The following is a 25,747-nucleotide window of genomic DNA, read 5'->3' as shown; positions in this document are numbered from 1 at the left end:
TATTCGTCAATGTACTACTGCTTAGATTCATGACTAGGTGTGTTCCCTGCTGGTACTCGGTTCCGCATCTCGTGCCATACTGCGTGTTATCCTCTGGTTCATATCCTCCCATTGGACTCTCTGAGTTTTCTGTGACCTCTGCCTCCCACTCGCCCTCCCCCTGCCTCTCTCTAAAAAAGGTGGGTACTCTTTTGGGAAGAATTGACGCGCACCCATAGGTGGATACATGGGAGGCCATCCGAACCCCATCTGAGGTATTGGGTGGTAAAGACGTGAATACCCCATTGACCAACCTCTTCCCCTAAATCTTGGTCAGTAGTCAGCATCACTGCTCTCACTTCCTGAACTAGATGTATCAATGTGAGTTCTTGCAGGCTTCTTTTGCAAGTTTTGGGTTTCCTTCATCTTAATATACTCATCATTTACATAGGGGTACACCTTCTCTCTTGCAAATTTTTTAAAATCTTTTTGTAATTTATACACCTTGGAATTCATAAGATAATCTTTATACTCATTCACTGTTTTGTTCGTCTCCTCAAGTTTCTTCTTAAACACAGAAATATGTATTTGTGTTTTTAAATTATCCTCACTCATTTGGATTTGTATCAAAAGGTCATCAGAGATTTTCTTCGCCGTATCTATGATTAAAATGAGCCAGTCTCTAGAGCACCTCCACGCGATTAGTGACCAATCCTTTCTGAATGAGGCATCTTCTAGAAAGATTAGAGGTTCATTAACCACGAGTAGTCCCCCTGGGGCAGCATTTGCCCTAAGATATTCAGTAAGAATTGCTCCATGCAAAATAGTTTTTACTTGGGTCCTTTTTAGTTCAGTTAGTGTATCCCATCCTTCTACCTGTGTCAGAGCCTGTGTGAGTGTGGTGTCCCCTAGAAGGGAAGGACAAGAGAAAATCCTGGTGGCAGCTTCATCCCCATAGGCGAGGCCTTGTTCCTCCATCGGCAGTATCAATTATAACTGCCTTATTTATATTAACAAGAGGTTGACAGGAAATCCCTGTTAAAAGTCTCTACGGCTCAGCGGCCGTGCTAACTTATAATATCACAAAAAAGAGAGACTAGGGAGAAAGAGAGCCTTCTCTGAATCCCCTATCAAACGTGGAAACTCACTTAGCAGAGAAGAACTACATTCATTAAAAATTATTACAAGGCAATAAGACAGTGACAATGAAATAGTTTTATCCTTCACTATCTAAAACCCAGAGGTATAGCGAGAAGAAAAACTCATTTTTATTATAATACTGCCCTCACACACTTTGCAGTGTCATGCTTCATCATTGGGCCGCGTTAAACGCCCCAGTGCAGACCAACACAATGGGCGGAGCGCAACATTTTTTAGAGTGAAGTTTATAGTGGTGAGAGTACAGAAAGACAAACAATGTCAACAGAAAACGCAAATAATGAAGACAGATACAAGGAGAATTATTCCCTGAAGGAGGGACCACAAAGTGCAGACATAAACACTTAAAACTTTACCTAGGAGGGGACCATCAGCAATCTTTATTCCTGTCACCCCTTGGTAGGATTAAAAGTAATATCTCGGGACGGTTACGGGAGGTAAGGACCCCTAGATCCCTGCTGCGTAAACCAACATGTTTCAGCCACTGTTACACGCTCATCTGAGTCGTTCTGGCATTCATCAGGGTGTTGGTCCCGTTTTTATCTGGTCTATGCCCCTAATTGGTTTTTTTTTTACCTTCTATCGACAAGCAGCCGATACTGCTATCATCATGTACTCTGGGTAATTTCCAAGAGAGAACAAATTTCTGTAAAAGAAAGTAGAACATATATTTTATCGTTCTACTCCCCTGCTGTACATTCCATAAAAATGAATTTTTTTCACCTCCTCTAAACTATTATACCAGTGAATATACCATGTCACCCAAAACATAACCTCACCACTTAGCTACTGTGGCACCGGTAACAAACAGGCATACATTATACCCGTGAGGTGAGAAGAAAAGTTTATACAACCAACTACCTCCACTCGAGAACACCAGAGAGCAGAGTTTGGATTTTAAGGAGACATGCTCCTCTCTGCTTTCGAACCCATAATGCAAATCAATAAACTTATTATATCCAAAAACTTACAAGGGTTTATTAGAGATTCTCCAAACCCGGGACCGTTGTGGGACCGTGGTCTTGTTGTCACACTCTATATCCCGAACAGACAAGGAAAAATGTATAAAACCATCATTACGTTAATCCCAATACAAGTTCTTTTGAATGGAGATTGCAGCAATCATTCAACTATCATGTTCTATTGCATAGGATTCTTATAAATCAGCAGCGGTAGTCCAACCACTTTTTACACGTTAATCAAACTCATGTCAAATCACCGCTGGTCTACAGATTGAATTAACCAAATTATGATGAAAAACACCATCTGTGATTTACACGCGGCGTGCCAGACATCCGTTAGTTACTTACTACTCCAAAGACTCACGCCACTGCGACTCCTCATACCGGCCCACCATCGATACTGATGGAACCGATTCGCCTTCAATTTAAAGGGAGAGCAAGCAATGCCTAATCGGAGGGAAATCCCAACTCACTGTATTGTTCGGCACTTCCGGCATCGTGCGTTGGGCAACAGCGAAGAAGGACACCGAAAGTGAGACTCCCGATGAAACGCCTATAACGGCAGACATCTTAGGAGGGCTAATTATTCCCCAGCGATTATCGGACAATATACGTGGGGATCATAATTCAAAGAAGTAGCTCTATTCACCTTCATACCCATTTTATTGCACTTAGTCTCAAATTAAGGTCTCACTCTCCATTCCCTAAACAACACACCTGAAAAAATATACCAATCTGTTCTAAGCTCGCTTGCATCGAGCGGAGAAACAGGTGAAAAGGGAATAATCTTATCAAGTCTACAATCTGATCCCATACAGGGCCAATGCAATGACGATAACACAGGTCCTATATTCTCTTCATATCAAAGCGCATATTCTAGCAATATTGTTATGCGCAGTATCGAGAGTCTATAAACACTAGAAGTATTTAGAATCATTCTGATTTCTTCTGTATTACTTCATTTTTTACCTAACCCATACAGATGGAACCATGGAATTGAATCATTTAAACCCATAGAGCTGCTTCTAAGTCTGTTTATCCAACGTTGTTCTCTAATCAACAGGAAGCTGGCAATATCCACTGTATTGGGTGGTATGAAGGGTTTATCTAACACTGTCCACCTTAGATCTTGTTCATTATGTTTTTTCTCTTGGAAATGAGCTGTTAGTTTTGTGTTTGTTTTGCCGCATCTTATTGTGCTCATATGTTCCAAGATGCGGGTTTTTACTCGACGTGTAGTCATTCCAACATACAGTAAACCACACGGACACCGTATCAGATAAATGACATTCTCAGTGTTGCATGTCGTATGTTTTCTCTGCTCCCAGGGGTGGTTAGTTCCTATATCCGCCTTTTTACCATTCAATGAAAGGGGGCAGGCCCTGCAAAAACCACAAGCATAATGTCCCATCACAGGAGGCAAGAAGTGTTCATGATGACATACACTATTACCATCAATCAATGATCTAGGGCGTATGTTGACCACCGTATCTTTAATGCTGGCGCTTTTCTTAAACGAGAAAAGTGGGAAAGGTTGTTCCAACCCATTGGAATTCAAAATTCTCCAGTTTTTTTGTATTATCTTTTTAAGGTGGTTAGATGCTGTATTGAAAGGTGTGACACAAATGCTGCTCTCAACTCTTTCCTTGTCATATGTTTGTAAAATGGCTTCCCTATTACAATTTCTCGCTCTCTTCTGTGCCTTTGTAATAACATACTCCGAATAGTCTCTGTGTCTCAGTTTTTCACTAAGGTCGCTAGCCTCTTTTTTGTAATCCGCAATTGAGGAGCAGTTCCTGCGGAGTCGCAGGAACTGTCCATAGGGCAGATTTTCTTTCAATGAGCGAGGATGGAAACTCTGAAAGGATAGCAGGTTATTTCTATCAGTAGGTTTGTGGAAAACACTACTAACTAATGCTCCGTTTTCTGCTCTGATATAAAGGTCCAGAAAGGGCAGCGCCACATTTGTGAGTGTGCTTGTAAAAAACAAGAAAGGATTATTGTGATTTAACCAATCCAAAAAAGTTTCAGCCAAATTTCTACTACCTCTCCAGATGATGAAAACATCATCGATGTACCTGCGCCAAACCCTAATATGTTCTAGATAAGGGTTGGTTGCTGCAAATACCATCTCATTCTCAAAATTAGAAACATAAAGGCATGCCAAACTGGGGGCACAAGAACTCCCCATGGAAGTTCCATGGGTTTGCAAATAGAACCGATCTTCAAATTTAAAAAAGTTTTTTGTTAATGCCAGTTCCAAGAGGCTCAGGATAAACGCACGTGGTGTATTGTGGTTCCATTCCTCCGCAAAGAGTATGTTCTCAATCACCCTTAGTGTTTCTTGCTGGGGAATATTTGTATAGAGCGACTCTATATCGAGTCCGATCATCAGATCTTTATCAGGATCAAACTCTAAATCTTTTATCAGGTTTAAGACCTCTCTTGTATCCTTGAGATAGGCTGGCATTTTTTTGGACAAGGGGACGTAAAAAGACATCACAAAATGTATACAGTGGTTCCAAAATTGAATTGGTACCCGACACTATCGGGAGCCCTGGGGGAGGCCGTGCCGGTTTATGCACCTTAGGCAAAATGTAAAAGTAAGGCACAGTGGGATGCAATTTACAAAGGAAAGAAGCTTCCTTCTGGCTGATCCAGTCATTTCCAACTGCCTCTTCTACATAAGTGCTAATCATGACTCTTAGTTCCTCCGTTGGATCATCAGACAGAATTGCATAATTCCGTCTGTCATTCAGAAGGCGGAGACATTCTGTGTTATACACATTTCTATCTAGGATCACAATCGCTCCGCCCTTGTCGGCAGGTTTTATTATTAGCATAGGGTCGTCCCTTAAATCATTTAGAGCTTGTCTTTTAATTTTGGAAAGATTGGAGAATGATTTATTTTTCTCCGATGCTTCCAACATTTCAACATCCCTCAATACCGCCTGTTCGAAAACACCCACCTCTGGGGGTAACTGTCCCACACTGGGAACGAAGGTCGAGTGATTTCTCAGCCCTGTGTCATCATCTTTATCTGGCACCTCCTTGTCCTTGAAAAAAACTTTCAAATGAACACTACGAAAGAATCCTGCCAATTCGCATTTAAGTTTAAAGGAATCTAGCTGGTTAGTTGGGACAAAACCCAATCCCTTGGAAAGGACATTTTCTTGTGTATTCGTCAATGTACTACTGCGTAGATTCATGACTAGGTGTGTTCCCTGCTGGTACTCGGTTCCGCATCTCGTGCCATACTGCGTGTTATCCTCTGGTTCATATCCTCCCATTGGACTCTCTGAGTTTTCTGTGACCTCTGCCTCCCACTCGCCCTCCCCCTGCCTCTCTCTAAAAAAGGTGGGTACTCTTTTGGGAAGAATTGACGCGCACCCATAGGTGGATACATGGGAGGCCATCCGAACCCCATCTGAGGTATTGGGTGGTAAAGACGTGAATACCCCATTGACCAACCTCTTCCCCTAAATCTTGGTCAGTAGTCAGCATCACTGCTCTCACTTCCTGAACTAGATGTATCAATGTGAGTTCTTGCAGGCTTCTTTTGCAAGTTTTGGGTTTCCTTCATCTTAATATACTCATCATTTACATAGGGGTACACCTTCTCTCTTGCAAATTTTTTAAAATCTTTTTGTAATTTATACACCTTGGAATTCATAAGATAATCTTTATACTCATTCACTGTTTTGTTCGTCTCCTCAAGTTTCTTCTTAAACACAGAAATATGTATTTGTGTTTTTAAATTATCCTCACTCATTTGGATTTGTATCAAAAGGTCATCAGAGATTTTCTTCGCCGTATCTATGATTAAAATGAGCCAGTCTCTAGAGCACCTCCACGCGATTAGTGACCAATCCTTTCTGAATGAGGCATCTTCTAGAAAGATTAGAGGTTCATTAACCATGAGTAGTCCCCCTGGGGCAGCATTTGCCCTAAGATATTCAGTAAGAATTGCTCCATGCAAAATAGTTTTTACTTGGGTCCTTTTTAGTTCAGTTAGTGTATCCCATCCTTCTACCTGTGTCAGAGCCTGTGTGAGTGTGGTGTCCCCTAGAAGGGAAGGACAAGAGAAAATCCTGGTGGCAGCTTCATCCCCATAGGCGAGGCCTTGTTCCTCCATCGGCAGTATCAATTATAACTGCCTTATTTATATTAACAAGAGGTTGACAGGAAATCCCTGTTAAAAGTCTCTACGGCTCAGCGGCCGTGCTAACTTATAATATCACAAAAAAGAGAGACTAGGGAGAAAGAGAGCCTTCTCTGAATCCCCTATCAAACGTGGAAACTCACTTAGCAGAGAAGAACTACATTCATTAAAAATTATTACAAGGCAATAAGACAGTGACAATGAAATAGTTTTATCCTTCACTATCTAAAACCCAGAGGTATAGCGAGAAGAAAAACTCATTTTTATTATAATACTGCCCTCACACACTTTGCAGTGTCATGCTTCATCATTGGGCCGCGTTAAACGCCCCAGTGCAGACCAACACAATGGGCGGAGCGCAACATTTTTTAGAGTGAAGTTTATAGTGGTGAGAGTACAGAAAGACAAACAATGTCAACAGAAAACGCAAATAATGAAGACAGATACAAGGAGAATTATTCCCTGAAGGAGGGACCACAAAGTGCAGACATAAACACTTAAAACTTTACCTAGGAGGGGACCATCAGCAATCTTTATTCCTGTCACCCCTTGGTAGGATTAAAAGTAATATCTCGGGACGGTTAGGGGAGGTAAGGACCCCTAGATCCCTGCTGCGTAAACCAACATGTTTCAGCCACTGTTACACGCTCATCTGAGTCGTTCTGGCATTCATCAGTGTTAGAGTCGGGGATCTCTGGTTGGCGCAAGGTTGCCCTTGTGTCAAGCAGGAACCCTCTCCTCCACGTCAGGGCGCAGGATAACCCCTCGCGAATGACCCTTGCTCACCCTCTAGGTGCGTGGCGTGAGCAGCCAAGGCGATTCCTCAGGCGTTGTTGGTTAAGCACTTACAATCATACACACAGTAAATACATCAATCCCCCCAGAAACGGACACCAGACTTGGATATATATAAAAATACGCTTCTTTATGTAAAAATAGGTATATATATCTCAGCAGAATTATCACAAGACCAATAACGTTTTCGCTATGCCACCAGGTTGTAAAGCAGGCAAATGTTCTTTGTTCTTAGCTTCAAATGGAGACTTTGTAGTCTCTTGCAAGTGTTACTTGTGGTTCCAGTACTCACAGCGATCGGCTCCTGCGAACGGGGAAATAAGGCGTTGCGGGCCCCGAGCCCGATACTGGAACTTCTTTCGTGATGTGGAGAGTCGGCACAGGTCGGTGCGACTCTCAGCTTCGGAAGTGTTCTTGGGTCCTCAATCAGCAGGTGTGGGCAAGTAGGCAGGCGCGGCCAGCGACCCTTTAGCACGGCGGTGCAGGGGGGTCTCCACAGCGGGGGCGGCGCGGCCTGAGATGTCCGGGGATAGCGAAGCGGGGTCACAGGGCACGGTCAGTGCAGCTGGATGACCCGGCGTGGATCACAGTCGTCGGACGGCTTCCGGCAGGAGGGGTGATAGCGCGGTCAGCGCGCTCCAGTAGCAGGCGGTGACAGGGATGCAGGCGGCCTGGCCCGGGGACAGAGAGCGGCTCGGGACGGAGCGGGGCTCTCACGGGTTGGAGGCAGGCGAGCTTCTGAGTGTCACGGCCCTAGGAGGGGCGATGAGGGGCGCAGTCTCTTTTCCAGCGGGATGCTCACACGGCTCGAATTGGAGGATGAGCAAGAAGCACAGAGAACCCACTGTTCCTGGGGTTCAGTTCAGGGGGCAAGCTCAGATCAAGCCCTTGGAGAATGTTCAAGCACAAAGTAGCAAAGTCTTTTCAGTAAGTCTCTTCCTCTCCTTTCTCAGCAAGGCAGGCAGCAGGCCAGCTCCTCCAGCGTCTCCTTCTCCTTCTAGTCGGGCAGAGGTTCTTTGTGGTAAACAGGATTCTGCTTTCTTAGGAGCCAGGCTCCTACTTTTATACCATGATTCTTTTGTTCTTTAGCGCCAGGGGGCCTAGGCCTGGCTCAGTCCAGTTCTGGAGCACTTTGTTATGGTGACTCTGCTCTTTCCTTTCAGCAGCAGGGCAGAGACATCAGCCGCCCCACAGGGGGTGGCGCCGGCGTTGTGGTGGCAGAGCACAGGTCTATTCAAGAGTCAAGGTGTACTCCTCCCACCCATCCAGGTGTAATCTCTCTACCCACCACCTGGCAGCCAACCTGTCTCTGGGGATTCCCCAACCCTGCTCCTTACTGTTGCTGGGCAGAACACACACACATACAGCAGAGGCGGACTGAGATGGTCAGGTCAGTAAATACTAACTTTCTAAAAGTAGTATTTACAAACCCAGGATATTAAAATAAACTTGACTACAAGAAGTATTTTATCATCCTGAGTTCAGGCATACTAAACTTGACACTTCTACCATGCTCTCTGAGTCCACGGGGGTCACAGCGTTGGCGTGATCCCAGCAGCCCATTCTGGCCTATGGAGAGCAGGTAGCCTTCAATAGTGAAGAACGAAAATGGCTGTAATTCACTACTAAGACATGCCACACACATCAGGGCATGTCCTACCTTATGCCTACAATGCACCCTGCCCTTGGGCCTACCAGAGGGGTGGCTAATATGTAGGTAAGGGAAGGTTTAGGGACTGGCAAGTGGGGGCACTTGCGCAGTCAGCGCGACGGTCCCGGACCGCGCACAGGGTCTGCGGTGGCAGGCCCTAGACACACTTTACAAGGCCGCTTCCGTGGGTGGCGCAACCAGCGCTGCAAGCCCACCAGCAGCATTGGCATTCACGAGCCCTGGCACCCCTGGTGCACTTTACTGGGGACTGACAGTGAATCCAATAAACCAATCGTGGACATCAATTACAGGTACACTTTACCTAGGGAGCACTTGCACTGCGGCACGGATTAGCCGTGGCGCAGTGCCCTGAGCGGACAACACCAGCAAAACAATCGAGGCACACCATCAAAAAGTGGAAGGGAAACTCACGCCAAGGTGCCAGGTCTAACAATCAGGGTGTTGGTCAAATGAGAAAACAGGATGACACCAAGGGCCAGATTTATTAAAATTTTTCATCATTGTTGCGCCACTTTGTGGGACATCCATGAAGAAAAATGCTAATAGATATTTTCAAAGCAACGCAAGGTCGATTTGCACTGCCTTGCATTTGTTTGTGAAATAAATGTAATACAGCAGCTTGCGCTACATTGCATTACATTTAATTCTGAGGGCGTTCCATGGGTGGAACATGGGTGTTCCCATGCATCCACCCATGAATTTCACGCAAAAATAGATTTGCAAAGGTTTGTAAACCTGGGATTGGTTTCGGGCATCACCCCTCATCAGCCAGGCTAGCTTGACTCCAGTGGCATGGAGAGCACAAGACCCAAGGCTGGGCATACCCGTCCCACTCGGGGTGACAAATGCAAAAAGAACAATTGATTGACTGAATGCTGCACAATGTCAAACCTTCACCTCAATACAGAGATCTGAGCCTAAATCCATCGTTTGTTTGCTTCCCATACCCAAGCCCCATGACACCCATGGCTGTGTCTGAACTGGGGTGACGTAGTGAGCTAAAGAACGATGATGGATTCAACCCATATCGTGAGTGTCTAAAAAGTTTCAGCGCTCCATCCATCCTCTCCTTGTGTTTGCTTTGTTTGCCCCAAGTTGGCAGGGTATGCCCAGACGTGGGTCTCTTGCTCACTTTGCCACTGGATTCAAGCTAGCATGGCATGGCTGATGAGGGGTGTTACCCGGAAACCGGTCCCATGATGCTTGTTTCCGGACCAAGGAAGACCTTGAATGGCAGTTCGGGCTGGACTGTTCCCATAAGGAACAGGGTCAAGACTGATGTGCATATGGCTGGGTCTAAACTGGGGTGGCAAAGTGAGCTAAAGAACGATGATGGGTTCAATCTAGATCTTTGACGGGGTGAGTGTCTGAAAAGTTTCAGCGCTAAGTCCATCATCTTGTGTTTGCTTTGTTAGCCCTAAATTGTCAGGGTATGCACAGACATGAATGAATGAATGAACGCATCTTTAATGTATGATTACTTAAAATCTTATACAAAAACAATAGCATAAAAGCACAGTAAAGCACAGTAAATAAAAAAGCTAAAAGGTATCGTGAACTATGCAATAAAATTGTGTGATATAATTATTTTTTTTAATTGTCATTGCGTTTGTCTCCAGACAAAATTAGCAACCTTCCGGGTACATGGTCAAAGGTGGTTTGTATGGCAAGAGTGAGGTGAAAGCCCAAGCTATGAGGTGCACAAGCATGCAATAATAAAGCGTGCAAATATGCATATGGTTGAGTGATACAGACCAGGGGTCGTGATTAGTTCGACCAGCAAAAAGCAGTGCTCCACCTGGATTAATTCAAACTAATGGTAAAATTGCCAATCTCATGCTCTTTGGAGTGTCGATCTGTTTGGCGCGTGGTTGTGAGGAAAGCCCCACCAAGAGATTATGTGAGGTTGCTAGGTGTGAACAGAATCCGTGAGCGGGCCAATAGGGTGGTAAAATCGCCAGTTCGTCCGCAGTGGAGTATCGGTCTGTTTGGCGCATGGAAGTGCAGAAGGCCCCTCCAGGAGATTATGTAAGGGTGCTAGTTAGGAGCAGAACTGTGTCCGGGCCCCTAAAGTGGTATCCGTGCAGGTATGTGCCAGTGCACGCACTCTGAGGTGTTGGACTTATTTGGTGAGGAAGGGCCTCGCCAAAGATAGTGTGGGGAGCTTGATAGAAATTCTCAACCATGTGCGGGACCTTAGGTTAATCAGTCCTACATGCAGGTCAGTGTACACCGTAGGAGTCAGAAGTGCATGATACGTAGCTAAGGTCATCGTAACCAGTTTGTGTATGGTGCTCCTCCACTTAGGGTGTGCCCAGATGTGGGTTCCTTGCTCACTTTACCACTGGATTCAAGCTAGCCTGGCTGATGAGTGTGACCCCAAAACCGGTCCCAGGATGCTTGTTTCCATTCCAGGAAGACCTTTCTTGGCAGTTCGGGCTGGACTGTTCCAATTAGGAACATGGTCAAGACTGATTTGCATATGGCTGGGTCTGAACTGGGGTGGCAAAGTGAGCTAAAGAAGAATGATGGATTCCACCCAGATCTGTGACTGGGTGAGTGTCTAAAAAGTTGAAGCGCTCCATCCATCATCTCCTTTTGTTTCTATATATTAACAGACATAATTTACTGAATCTAGCAGAACAGTTCAGCTTTTAAAGATGACATTTATACAAGGGTGCTTTAAACAGTTGTTTTGAGATGATACTGTTTCCTTCTCAATTTAACGTTTTTAGATTCTGAAAATGTGAAGTCACATTTTAAATATTTAGGGAGTTTTATATTTTGGTTCGGAAAACAAACCAAGGAAGCGGTCTCACTCATGTTTCTAGTATCCAACAAATTATTGTAATCTAAAGTGAAATATGTCGACGTTTCCACTCCTTAACTGTGATTTAGAGGGGATCTTCATGAGGAAAAAGGCATGGTCTGTTGGTGCAGTAACCCTCTATGACATGCTTGTAACAGATGCCCAGAGCAAATCACTCTAATTGCTCACAAAAAAATAAACAATGGAGGTGGAATCGACTGACTGTGTCCACTGAAAAGCCATTGCATCCAAAGGGAATACACATGGCACCACTTCTGACTAACAGGTGAGGAGCTAGAAAGACAGCAAGCTGAAATGGAGAGTTGCCAGTCAATAATAAGAAAGTCGGCATTGATTCACTGATGACACAGAAGGAAGACTCAGGTGAAACAGTGAGATGATCCTAAAGAGGACGCTCCTTCTCCTTCCTCGCGGCCAAGGCATGGAACACCCTCCCTCTCCACCTCCGACAGACACCAACACTCTCCAAGTTTTTTTAGGACCTCAAGACCTGGCTCTTCGATGAATCACATGAACATCCAGGAGCTGCGCGCCCCCCTCCTCTGCTCAGCGCCTTGAGACCCTTTTGTGTGAGTAGCTGCGCTTTCCAAACCCCTGATTGAAAGTGATAACTGGAGCGAACTCATGATACTGCAGACACTAATAAGGCAAAAGCAGTCATGTTGAGAAAGCAGGTAAACTCTGATAAGGCAATGGAAAAGAAGGCAAACTCTGGAGAGACAGACAGTCGTGAGACAACATGCTAACACTGGTGAGAGAGCATGCTGACACTTGAGAAAATATCATGCAAACTCTGGTGAGCCAGCGGATAGGCACTAGTGAGACGGTTTGCCAGCACCAAGTGGACAGCAAACTGACACTAGTGAGACAGAATGCCGAAACTAGTGAAACAGCAGAGTGTTAGTAAGAATCAGACTGACATTAAGGAGGCAGCAGACAGAGGCTAGTGAAACAGAAAGCAGCCATTGGTGAGGATACATACATTTCACACAGGCTCTCTTGAGACAGTAGGAAAACACTGATAATTAGAGGGGGGCAAACCAACAAATTAACAGGGGGAGCCTAGAAAGAGCCACACCAGCGATCTGCAACAAACACACCGTAAAATCTGATAAAGTCTCTTCAAAATAAAACAAACACATTTCTTTACCTTATGGCAGCATTAACATTAATACGTTAGTAACATTATAGGTTAATTGAGAGGTAGAAAGACAAAGGGAGATTGGTAAAACAAAATATTTGCGTTAGATCACACAAATTGTTTAAGTGGGGAAGCTGGGAATAATTCCAGGTTTTCTGGTTTCGCTTGGTACAAATCACTCCATAAATGGGCATCTATTTTTACTCCTTTTTATTTAAAATACTAATGCTATGTTTTAACTCTGTGCTCGAAGGTAGAGGTGGCAGCCAGAAGCCACTTGAAAGCTCAGTTTGTTTTGGGCTCGAGGTTCTAAAGGAGCTCGAGCTGAGCAAGAGCAGGGCCAGACTGGCCGTAGCGGGCACCGGGCCTTCCCCCAGGGGGCCGCAAGGGTGGGTGCGGGTTTTAAGACCCTGGGGGGCCGTTTTTGTTACAGGGCCGTTTTTGCAGCATAGGTGCAAAATCGGCCCTTGTAACAAAATTGGCCGAAACCTGCCCTGGCAGACACCTCGGCCTCAGCCCCCAACCCCCAACTCCCAAGGGGACAGCAAAGCACTTTGCCAGGGCCAGTTTTGGTTCCCAGTCCGTCCCCGAGCAAGAGGCCGTCATCTGGCTCAAGCTTTAAGTGGCTCGCCCACCTCTAATAATGAAGCAGCATGAAGACACAAGTAAAATAAAAGGAAGACACCAGTGAGACAGCAGGGAGAGTGGTGGGACAGAAGACAGACACCGTGGAGATGGTATGCAAGCCCTAGGGAGACAGCAAGCTGGCATCAGTGAGGAGAACAAATAGCTTTTAGTAATAGAGACACAGAAACTATAGAGATGATATTTAGAGAGACAACCTATGTATATTGATGAGAAAGGTGGCAGACAACTCATAGTAGTCATTTAAATAGCAACCTTGGCAAAGTTTCTGAGGGAACCTAGAGTCTGACCCTCTCTGCCACACTTCTTTTAGTTGTGTGTGACTGATCCGGTCACTAGAAAGTTTAAACCTCACAATCTCTGACCTTCTACAATTTGAAGTTGCATTTCCAAACTAACTCCTTGAAATGCCTGCCTTGCTATCTCTGATATAGATTTGCAAGTACTCTATGTGTTCAGCATTTCCAGTTTTTACTGCTTCAGGGTTTTCAGATAAATTAAGTTTACTCTCGACTCTTTGGTTGTGCATTTGAACAAATGATAAAATAAGGATTGCATAAGATTAGACTGTAGTCTGCCAGCGGGCTGAAAGAACAAACAGTGCCTCATTACCAAGGACAGGACAGGGCAAGGTTTTGCACATTTTATAGAAAAACTGTGACCTGTATTTTAATCTGCAATTGTGAAATAGCACGAGGGAATGCAATTCCAGCACCAAGACTATCTGTCAAGGCTTTACCTTCCCAGTCTGAGTCTGGACATATGAAATGCAGTTCGGGGGGGGGGGGGGGTTGCTGGGTGGAGACAGTAGAGGCCACAGATATCCAGCTTTGTATTTAGCAGTGGTCCATCGACATTTTCTGTAGTAAGAGGTGGCTATGAATAACATTGGAGTATGCGGTGTCACAAATGCGTTGTAAGTCTGGGGCATCATCAAAAAGCGATTGGTGTTGCAGTGGAACGCCCACAGCAACGCCCATTGCATGCCCCTTTGACGCAGAAAACTGGGGTGTTCCACTGTAACACCAATTGCTTTTTGATGCTGTACCTGATTTACAAGGATCTGTAGATCGGAGGCAGCGCCAAAAACTAAGGCCTTGCAAACAAGGAGAAATCCTTTTATTTCTCCTCTTTCTTGCTTTTACTATGCGTGCTACAGAGCAAAACGCCATTGTGTAGGAAGGTGTCCCTTCCTGCACAAAAACAATTATTAGATAATGATTATTTATGTGCAGGAAGGGACACCTTCCTGCACATGAACAATCATCCCTGCAACGTAGGCCCCCTCGCACTATGGCGCAAGAGTGTCTGTGTTGGTGCTAAGTAGCTATTTTTAGCGCCAGGGTGAGGTACAACACAGGGGGTGTGCTGTATTCTTGTTACTACTGCGCATCCCTGCATTTTTTATATGACGCAGCACGGTTTGCAGCAGCGATGTGCTACGCCAATTTCTTCGTAAATATGTCCCAAAGTCTTTGTAGAAATAGTACAATGTTTTTGTTAAGGCAGAGCCTACTATTTTCATGCAGGTACCACGGCTCTCCAGACTTAATAAGCAGGAGGACTTCAGTCTCCAGGAAATGCTTAACACCTTGATGAAGACAATTACAGAAAACAGCCAACAATGGGTCCTCAGCAGTGCTTAATTTGAGCCGGTTGTTGTCCATGGGTGCCCCCAGCACTCATTTTTTAGGACATATTTTTCTTCAACAAAGGGGAAAGAAAGGAGGAAGAGAAAGGTGGAAAGCCATCATTAAGGGAGAAAGCAGGATCCTGCAAGAGTGAGATAGTGTTTCCCGGAACATGTGGTCGTGGATTAAAGAGGCATGAGATGGATATAAGACTACGCAACCTTGGTATTCTGCATGCTGACATTTTATAGCGCCGGCGTGGGCTTCTAAAGAGTGCTTTGACAAATTAAGCCCTGGGTGCACTTCTTCATTTAAGTCAAAAGTGAAGTTCACTGTTAATTTGCAGCCAGACTTCTACAGAGAGACCGTACTTTTTTTTCTTGTGGGGAGGGGGGGTGGGGGGGGGCATTGATTGGTATTCACGTGCAGAGGATTGATTCTGAAGGCTGTGTTGAGTGTTGTGTAAGTACTTGGAGAGGGACATAATACACTTTAAAAGATCAATAGCATTACCTACCTTCCCAAGCTCTTTCACATCACTCCAAGACGTCCATATTTTCAACATATGTTAAATCTCCACCTCCCAAAGCCCTCACCGTCCTCTTAGGTGGGCAGCTCGAGGCTTCAAAAGGACCTAGAGCTGACCCAAGGCACGGCTTGAGCCGCCCCTGCCGAAGGATGGTGTGTGATCTAAACATTTTATGATGCTAGGGCCTATTTGGTCTCTTTCAGCAACAGCAGAACCTTCTACACACACAGACGGACTACAGTCCAATCCGTCCCTAGGCATGCTTGAGACTGTGAGACACTGCCATCTATGTTACAGCACTGACTTCCTAGGGATTGTGAAAAGATCACACAATGGACAAGTGTTGCAAATAAGCCATACTCACTCTGCCAGGGAGTGGTACGGGTATGGTATGTAGCTGGTTTTGCATTTTAGAGCATGCTATCACAAATAGATTACCAAAACACTATGTGATAGCGCACTGACATGTACAGACAGCACGTTTTCCGTATAAATGACCACTAAATGTGCACATACTGTTTTACTGATGAAACTATATAGCAGAAAAACGAAAATGTGTGGAAATCGGGTTTCAGAGAATACTTGTCATTTGCATGTCACCAAGTAAAGTGTGTTGATTTTTTGGATCCTATTAAAAGTTCTTAATTTGTGCTTTCTTAACGGCTAATTGTGACATGTTTGTACAATCCATTTATGTGTATTTAAATGTGGTATGTTCTATAAAAACAACACCCTACAGCCTTTCATGTCACATTGTTCACTTTAAAAAATCTTCTCACTTTAGAGTCAAAGAAAGAAAAAATAACACAAATTTCCATGTTAAAGGAATATGCAGAAATTAGCCAGAAGACTTGTCTGATGTTTGACCGGTCTTTGAGTACACAGCAAATGTGACAACATAAAAACTGAAGGGTTTATTTACCAGCCCAAAGCACCGCTAGTGCTTCACTTTTTTTATGCACCAGGGCACAGTGTGCCTGCCCATATTTACAAGGCCACGAGAAGCCACCCTGTGTGGCTTTTCATGGCCTTTTAAATGTGGCCCCCTTTTACGTATTACTCTGCATGAAAGGGGCGTTCCATGGGTGTTGCTGTGGGTGTTCCCACAGATGGAACCTGACGCATTTCCAGATTTACAAGGTTGTGTAAGCCTGGGAATGCGTCAGATTACTACGCCTCCCCAGGGAGTAACAACAAGGAGAAATACCATTATTTCTCCTTTTACCATGTGTTCTGTATTCTGCAGCACACATAGAAAGAGGAAAACAACTCTTGTGGTGTACCTTCCTGCACGAAAACAATCACCCCTACAATGCAGACACCCTTGCACCAGTGCACAAGGGTGCCTGCATTGGCACATGACTTGCCATTGTGCGCCAGTGCAGAGTAATAGGACCGGAATGCACCAGCATCTTGTAGATAAGTCGCATTCCTGTCCTTTTCATTTGACGCACGGCGGCACCGCAGGAAGGCTTGCCATGCTGCTGTGCACCAAAATATTGTAAATGAGGCCATAAATCCATATTTAATGCTCAGCACTACCACTACTTCCAACGCCTTGGCTAAATCTTTGTGGTGTCGTGCACGAGACATCAAAGTAATGTACCACCTTGGCATGCCCCCCCATACAATATAGTTGGTCGCCTCCCACAATGAACGCAAAATGGGTCTGCCGAGCCCAATTAGAGGTCTTTTAGGCGTGACGCCAATTGCAAGTGTTGTGTGTGTTCATCTGTTTTGTCCCAGGCCCTTAGGTCGCATACTGCACCACATGAACCCGACCTCGCAGTCTTCACATACAATTAACCATCCAGACACTAAACTGTGTACTGTTTTTACACTTTTACACCGACAGCCAACCATTCCATGAGTGTATAATCCGTTCTGACAGCAGCTGCCCTACATAGCTTGATTATCTGAATAAAAGTATACTGTTAAGCTGTTCGAGGGGAAACGAAGCTGAAAAGATTATTCAATACCGCCACCTAGAGCAATAGTGTAGTTCTTCACCGTCTGAACACGAAAATGAAACGACTGTAAAGCTGGGTTAATCTCATTGGATAGTTAACACCGTTTTAGGACCTAATTAAGAGTTGGACAGTAGTGGAGTTATTTTACCACATGGTAAAATCAAGTGCAATTTTACTTTTTCCGTGTGGTAAAATCGCTCCTTTACAATTCACAATAATTAGTAAAAAATTTAGTGGAATTGCAGAGGATCAATGTTTTTGGACTATAAAACGTCACGAAATTCACCGTTGCATCATGGGGTATTTCCGCATACATTACGACCCCCTGGTTGGGTTGCAACCTTTCCCAACGAAAAATACCGACCATCGGTTCACGCTTTAACAGTTTGCAAAGGCGTGAACATGATTTTTAAGTAGACCTTCATTTGAAATCCTCTGTATTCGTTTTTAAAGTGGCTTTTCTGTCTTTGTATACTTTCATTTTCAGTTAGGGACCAAACAGGGCAGCCGTAAAACACTTTTTTGAGGGTTTTTTGCCTTACGTTTATTGTTTGAAGTAGGTACTGAAAAAGGAATAAATACCGGATTTAGACGGTTTTCCTAATTTTTTCACTGACCGGGGCATTAAAATACAAGTCATGTTGGTATAAAACCGGCTGGGTGGCAAGCGTACCAGCAGGTGGTAAATTACTGTGGGGGCCGGCACGTGGGACCGGTGTGAGGGTGATGGGAGGGTAGAGTAGGGAAGGGAAAGCGTTTTCTAACAGATGCATCGTACGGTTGAATAAAAGGCAGAATGAGATTTGGCTACTACTTCAGACAAAACTTAACGAGTTTTTCCGACTGTTTTTTCCAGCCGGGACAATCATGTTTTGTTCTGCAGCAGCATCTGAAATCTTCGGGGGGAAATACGAAGGAAAATTTGAAATTACCCGGGTAATCAGACCAAGAGTTACTGATTCTCCCAGCATTCCACCTTCTAGGTGGTCCCTCTAGGACCACTAGTAATGGCATGGATGGCATGGATTTTCCCCACTGTCAGAGTTAAAGATACCCTGGCATCGGTAACACCGAGGGTGGGTAAAATCCATTCCATTTTCTGTCCCACTTATCATAAGGGCTGAAGATATTTGAGTGGTGTTTTATTTGTTCTTCAAACCCACTGAATATAACTATACCGAGTCATTGTTTCTGGATTCCAATTGTTAACTTGATCTCTCTCTCTCTTTTTCTCCGTAGAATGTATCTGTGTTAGAAAACCATCATTGGAGGTCCACGGTTGGCATGCTTCGGGAATCAAGGCTCCTAGCTCATTTGCCAAAGGAAATGACGTATGTATCATCTGAATGAGAAATACATGGTTGTAACCTGAATGAAATCAATGTATAAAGATCCAAAGTGTGATTTACTCCCAGAAAAAGTTTAAATGTGCGCATGTATGGCTATTCCCAAAGTGAGATAAAAAACTTAAAGCTGCTCGTATTTAACTAAATTATGAGTAGAAAGTATGCAGCTGTGAAGGGGTAGACATTTAAAAGAATGTAACCATGAACATGGGGGACTCAGTGGATGGACAAGACATGCAGTGCACATTTTGTGAACCTTCACAAACAGAGTCGAGATCAGAGGGAGTATCACACTTTTTGAAATGCACTTGCAACAGTTATGGGAACATCTAACTTACTCCTAAATAAACCAGCAGTAAGTGGGCTGAAAGCGGAGCAAGTTCTCCAACCATGTCCAATTTCACAATCTGTATGCATAGGGAGGTAGGTGGTGTACCTGTAGGCACTATTTGAATTGGGCAACAGAAATTACGTATCAATTTCATTCACTAAACCTGCGCCCTTATATTTTGCACATGAGTTGAGTAATTGAAATACGAGTAAATCAGCCATATTTGTGAGTACCAAGTAGTTACTCACACGAATAAGCAAAACCTATGAATTGAGAAAGTACTGCTTTGTAAGCTAGCTTTATAAATGAGAGCCTAAAGATTTATTGTGACTTTAGAATTCATTGTATAAGAATAGGGCACAGATCTTGTGAAAAATATAAATGTGTATTGTGCTGTGTGGTTGAGTTTAATTCCTCAAAGGCAAACACGTGTAAGAATTTGGTAGCGGCGAGCGTACAAATTGTTGCAAAAACACATATTTGAAAGTGACCTTCTGCTAATTTGTTTCCCATGTCATTTGTTCTCACGCTGTGCATATCTTTGTGCTGTTAAGACACTTCCAACATTTCTTGGAAAACCAAGGACACTTCACAGAGCACTCCCATTACCTTGAAGTTGAAAATCTGTCAGACGTACACTGAGAAAACCACTTTGCACAGAACACACATGAAATATTAAAAATGGATTCCTTTTGATTAATGATATTTTTATTATGAATATATACTTCAATTAGAATAAAAAACAGAGATAAATGATAAACAGACTTTCACACAGAAATTACACTGTTGTACTGTTTGCGAGTAGAAACATAATATCTTACTGGGACAATTTAAAACACTTTCTAAATTTTAGAATGAGCTTTTAAAGTTTAACTTGGATCTGATTTGAATTTCAAATCAAACTGAGGCCCTATTTAGACTTTGCAGGAGGCATGCCGACCATTATGGTTTTATGTTGGCAGATGTCTTTCAGTCACCACCATGGCTGGACTACTGCCCACCATATTTTGAGGTCTTTGCCTGCCCTGTAGAGATCTCTGTGCCCTCAAAAGAGCCACCATCATGGCTGTTCCTCCCAAGGCACTTAAAGTTTGTGAGTGGCAGCAATGTTTCAAGAGGCCGCTCCCTAAACTTTTTTGTTTTCCAGAAACAAACTCCCAAACAAGGAGTTTATTTTAGAAAAACACAAAAAGAAATGGCCCTGATAGTTTTCTCCCAGAGCATGGGGCTAATTTTTCTAATTTTCCTCTTTGAGACTGCCAGAGTTGATCTGGCAGACAGTCCACTTTAAAGAGGTTGGATGGTCACATGTACCTCCGTCAATGGCCCCAACTCCATCAGGCGGACTGTCATGTTTCTGCCGGTGGAGCAAGCGGGAGCACCGCGGTCAATAACGTAATGGCCTTTTTGGCTTTAAATCAGATGGGTGGACCGTTAGTTGAGTGGACATGCTATAGTGCTACGTTTGTGCCTAAGTACCCTGTCCGTCAAACTCTAATTCGGCCCTTTGTATATTGCAGGGTTGACTTCAAACGGCTTTATTGTGGCTAGGTTAACACGTTTCAACCGTCACAGCGGTCTTCTTCACAACAAATAAATATATTTAGCAGCGGTCATAATTCGGGTAATCTGCTGCAGCATAATTATGTAAAAGTACAGCAAACTTACACGAGATAAAGGAGAATTACCTGAGGAGCATAAACCAGCATTTAGCACTATTTTTGTAGCACAAAAGGCACCCTTGCATCCAAAATGGTCCAGAGGATGCTCCATGTGCTAAGAAAATAGCGCTAAATGCAACAGAGCATGAACAGCTTCAGCCAGCAGCTGCTTGCGCTCACTAAGTTAGTTGTTCCTGTGCTCCTGCTGTAGGATTTTTGTGCCAAATTAATGATAATTAAGCAAACAAGCATAATGGCGTAGTTTACAATAATTTTAGTTAAAAAGAGTAATGCAAAATTCCCCAAATCACTCAGATTACTCCAATTCAGTTAAAATTCTGCCCAGGCCTAATATACACTCGTTAAAATCATAGGATTGTCCACATCCAAACTCATAAAGTCATTAAGTGCAAAGGGCACCGTTCCATGTTAAATGTACTAGGATCTAAAGCTATCAATCATTTACTCCTGAATGGCATTGAAAATAAATAAAATAGATAGTGACTCATTAAATAAATCACCCATACAATATATGCTGTGACACTTACACCATCCTAACGGCGGACTGTTAAATAAAGGAGAGGACTAATGAGAGCTATGCCAAATGCGCCTCTGAATCTCAAAGTTTTAACAATTGAAACTATATTTTGAATGACCTGCTGTGTAGAAAAAGATAAATGAAGCTAGATAATGTAAAAAAAGGGAATTTAATATACAGGCTCCAATAAAGATCAGTAATCTGCAAACCCAATAGCCACAAGGGAATTGAAAACATATTTAAACCAGCCTAGATTGCCAACACCGTTCATAGATAAAACACCCTTTAGTGGAGACCTATACGAACTTCCATAATTCTTATACCCAAGTCCATAAATAGAATAGTATGGCATGTGGTCTGTGACAGGACTAGGAGATCTTTGAAGAAATCATTTTCTGCCTTTACAAAAGATAAAGACTTTAAAATCCTCAACTCTCAGCATCATATACAGCCGCAGATTGTGCCAGAGCCCTAACCAACCGCCAAAGCACGTTATAAAGCTTTTCTGCACATTTGTTGCACTAGCATTGTGAGATAATATTTCATCACCTTTAATGAACTTTCTAATAGATACTTCTAAATGTAGGTTTCTCACCTTCAGAATAGTCTCCAGGTGCCAGACTGGATCCAGATGTTTTTACAGCAGTGCTCCTGTAAGCCGCTAGGTGGCCTTTTGCAGCACAGACTTGGTCTTGTTCAGCCATGGAAGCCACACCAACATTAGTTTCTTTCTTTGTACCATTGAAGCTGTATGCAACCAAACACAAAAGATGTCATGGGCAGGGCCGGACTGCCTACCGGGCAGCGACAAATTTACATGTCTCAGTGCCCTTTCCTAATAACTGAATATAGGGATTTGAGTATAGCAGCACTGGCCATATAAAAACTAGGAAACAAAAACCTACTACATGGTCCGCTATGTTAGTGTTTATATTAGCCTAGTGCTGCTCTCACATGATCCGATCAGTTCAGTGCAGTGCACAAAAGTCTTTGTTCGGCTACATGAACAATCCTGAAAACTGTACATGTGAGAGAACAGATAAATGATTAAAAGTAAGGGATTCTCTTGTGTGTCCTCCAGATTGTCAAGCAAGATTATTCCCTCCTGTTTCTTTCCAACCCACTACAACTTCCTACGCTATCAGAGAAGCTTTCAGAGGAGCACCATCTTGTTGCAGTAGCTGCAAGCTCCACTGGCCAAAGCTCCAATCAAGAAGGCACCAGCCTCGGAAGTTGAACTGTGTTATCACTCACACTATTACCTTGTGCAGAAGCCTTCATCATATTTTAGATCTTCACTCTCTGAATACCTTCCTACGGAAGGACATATGAAAAATGCTCACACTCACTAAGGTTCTGTCTGCCCTGGATCCAGGCGACTGGATGGTAGCCTCTGACCTGCAGGATGCTCACTTTCATGTGCCTGTCCTGGAGTTCCACAAATGTTACCTGTGATTTTGTTTCAGCCAGTAGCATTTTAAGTTTTCCATGCTCACATTTGGCCTTACTAGAGTCCTTGGCTGTTCACAAAAGTGATGATGGTGGTCACTGCCCATCTTCAGATGTTGGGGATACCAGTTTTCCCCTATCTTGAAAAATGGCTGTTGAAGGTGGACTGGTTTTAGTCAGTTGTAGACCACCTACAGACAACGGAGAACCTCCTGACATTGTTGGGGTCTTGTTAAAAAGTTGCCGCATAATCCTTCACAAAGACTTCCTTTTAGATGAACTATCTTGGACGTGGTGGAGTTCAGGGCCTTTCCTTCACCACAGGAAGTCCAAAACATTTGGGGCGTGATCCTGATGTTTAAGCCTCGGTCCAGGATCTTGGTGAGAGCAGCTTTGAGGCTTCTTGCTCTGATGGCCTCCTACATCCTGCTAGTCCACTTCACCAAGTAGTATATGTGGGCTCTGGAGTGGGATCTGAAGACTTGGTGGGCCCAACACCAAGGAAATCTGTTGGATGTCATCCAGGTTTTAGAAAATACTGCACAGTATCTGCTATAATGGCTGCTGGATTGCAACCTGACCAGTAGTAGACCCCACTCCCTTCCCCACCTAGAGCAGGTGGTAATGACAAATGCATCACTTCTGGGTCGGGGAGATAATCTAGGAGAGATGGAGATCAGAGGACACTGGTCTCCGGCAGAAACCCAGCTCCACATCATCCTGTGGCTTTGTGGCCCATTCGCCTGGCTTTGAAGGCCTTCTTGCTTTCCATTAAGGGAGGGCTGATACTGGTTCTTATCACCACATCACCACCGTATGGTACTTCAATAACTAGGGTGAATTGGATTCTGGTGTCCTGTGCCAAGAGCTGGTGGGCCTCTGGATTTGGCTAGAGAATCACCTCTCTGATCATGAACCACCTGGTGGGATCATTAAAAGCAAGGGCAGATGACAGGGCAAAACAATCTTATATTTAACTGGGCACGCCCTTGAAGTCCAGTTTTGAAAGCCCAGGGCGTTCCCCAGGTCCCAGAAGTTAACTATAGCAAGCACTGAGAAGCTACAAGAGAGAGAGAAAGAGAGGTTGGGAGTTGGAAGGTTAAGAGAAAACAATCAGAGATGGAGAAGAGATAGGGAAGAAGGAGAGGGAGAGAGAGAATGCAAGGATGTAAAGTGAGAGAAATAGCATGTGGAGAAAAAAGAAGCAAGGATGATTTGAGTATTTTTTGCCATGACTGCTTTTGGTTCCCAAGTCCAGCCCTGGCAGACAAGTTCAGACGACGAGGGCAGGTTGATCACGAATGGTAATTGCACATGGAGGCAGGACAGGTAATCTTGCGAAAAGGGTGAGAACCTTGGCTGAACCTTTTCACTACCATTGAGAATGTGCAGTTGCAAAACTTCTGCACATTAGAGTTCCCAAGAATGTTCTCTATAGGAGACACATTCAGGCAAAAGTGGGGCACATGAATCCTTTTCATCTTTGCACCTCTGCCTCTCCTGCCCCCAGTTATGAAGAAGATCATGAACGGTGCAGAAGATCAGGAAATACAAGGCCCAAGTAATCCTAGTGGTTCCAGATTGGGCCAAAAGAGTGTGGTACGCGGCTCTTCTAGGTGTAAGCATCTGTACTCCGATCAAGCTTGGGAGGATCTTCTGTCACAGTAGCAAGATAGGCTTCTGCCCTGGCACCTGCCTATTCTTTACTTTCATGTAAGAAGATTGAGTGGCAGCAGTTGACTACATTTGGTCTAACACCTGAGGATATGGATGTCACTTTTGCTGCCAGGCACCCATCTACCAATTTCTACCAATTTCCATTACCAAAGTTGATTGATGCGAGGTGCTGAGACAAATTTGTGGCCTGGTGTGGTTAATACAACAGACCCTTCACAGGCCAAACGGTCTGATGTTTTATTGTTTGTTTTGTCTTTGGACCAGTAAGGCCATGTGGTGGGTACCTTTAAAGGTAATTTGCCCTTTTGCATTTACTGGACCAACCGCTCTTATTTGAATCCCTTGTTGTGAGGCAGTTTATCAAAGGTTTGACACACATGTTTTCTGCCACACCGGTAGTGATGCCACAATGCAATCTTAATTTGGTCCTGAAGTTCCTCATCGGTGCATGTCCTTTGAACTAATGTACTGCTGCTCATTATGTGTGCTATGTCTCAAAACTGTCTTCCCATTGCGGTCACTTCAGTTCATTGTGTGAGTGAGCGCCAGGTTATTTTAGTGCAGCAGCTATACACCACCACCTTTTTTTCCAGACAAACCAGTGTTTACCGCGATTTTGCTGAAAGTCGTGACTATTTTTCACGTTGGGTAACCATCACTCTCCCAACATTCTTTGCTCCGACTCTTGCCTCACTCCTCAAAAGAAGAGGTGAAACTTAGCAAGTGGACCCCAAAAGAGCCCTAAGCTTTTACTCTGATTATACCAAAGACAATCACCTTTTTGTGGTGCTCTATGGGACAAAGAAAGGTAAGGCCATGCAGAAAAGGACTTTGTCAAGCTGGATAGTCCTCTGCATTAAGATCTACTATGCACTGGTCAAGAAGCAGTATCTGCACAGACAAAGGGTTCTAGGGGTAGCTGCTACCACTGTGTTTGGACGCAGAGTGCTTGTTCCTGACATCTGCCCTGCTGCAATTTTGCCACCAGCGGACACGCTCATGAATAACTATTGACTTGACAGCCAGGTCTGACGAGAAGGGGATTTCATCCAATTGGTATGAGTCCACTCAACAGACACTCCACCTTTGGGAGTTACTACTTTGGCATCTATTCATAAAACACGGAATCTGCAGTTAGAAATATCCATCAAAAGAATAAGTTACTTACCTTTGGTAATGCTCTTTCTGATATATACTCTTTTTAACTGCAGATTCCTCACTTCCCTCCCATCTCCCGGTTCAGTAGAGTGGCCTCCCTTTGACCATCTAAA

At 44.0% G+C, this 25,747-nt stretch overlaps 1 protein-coding gene across 2 annotated transcripts in view; it reads left to right on the top strand.

Annotated features, from left to right (window-relative positions):
- The window catches only part of PDE7B (phosphodiesterase 7B), a 984,492-nt gene that overhangs the window by 941,173 nt on the left and 17,572 nt on the right, over positions 1-25,747 (top strand). For both annotated transcript variants that reach the window (XM_085611598.1, XM_085611597.1), the window contains one exon: positions 18,714-18,805. In XM_085611598.1, coding sequence (XP_085467724.1) covers positions 18,714-18,805 — 92 coding nt within the window. The remainder of the gene's footprint in view (positions 1-18,713; positions 18,806-25,747) is intronic.

This window comes from Triturus cristatus, chromosome 6 (assembly GCF_964204655.1).
Source record: "Triturus cristatus chromosome 6, aTriCri1.1, whole genome shotgun sequence".
Lineage (NCBI taxonomy): Eukaryota > Metazoa > Chordata > Amphibia > Caudata > Salamandridae > Triturus > Triturus cristatus.
Note: the sequence above shows the minus strand (reverse complement) of the source record. Positions and strands in the feature narration are given on the sequence as shown.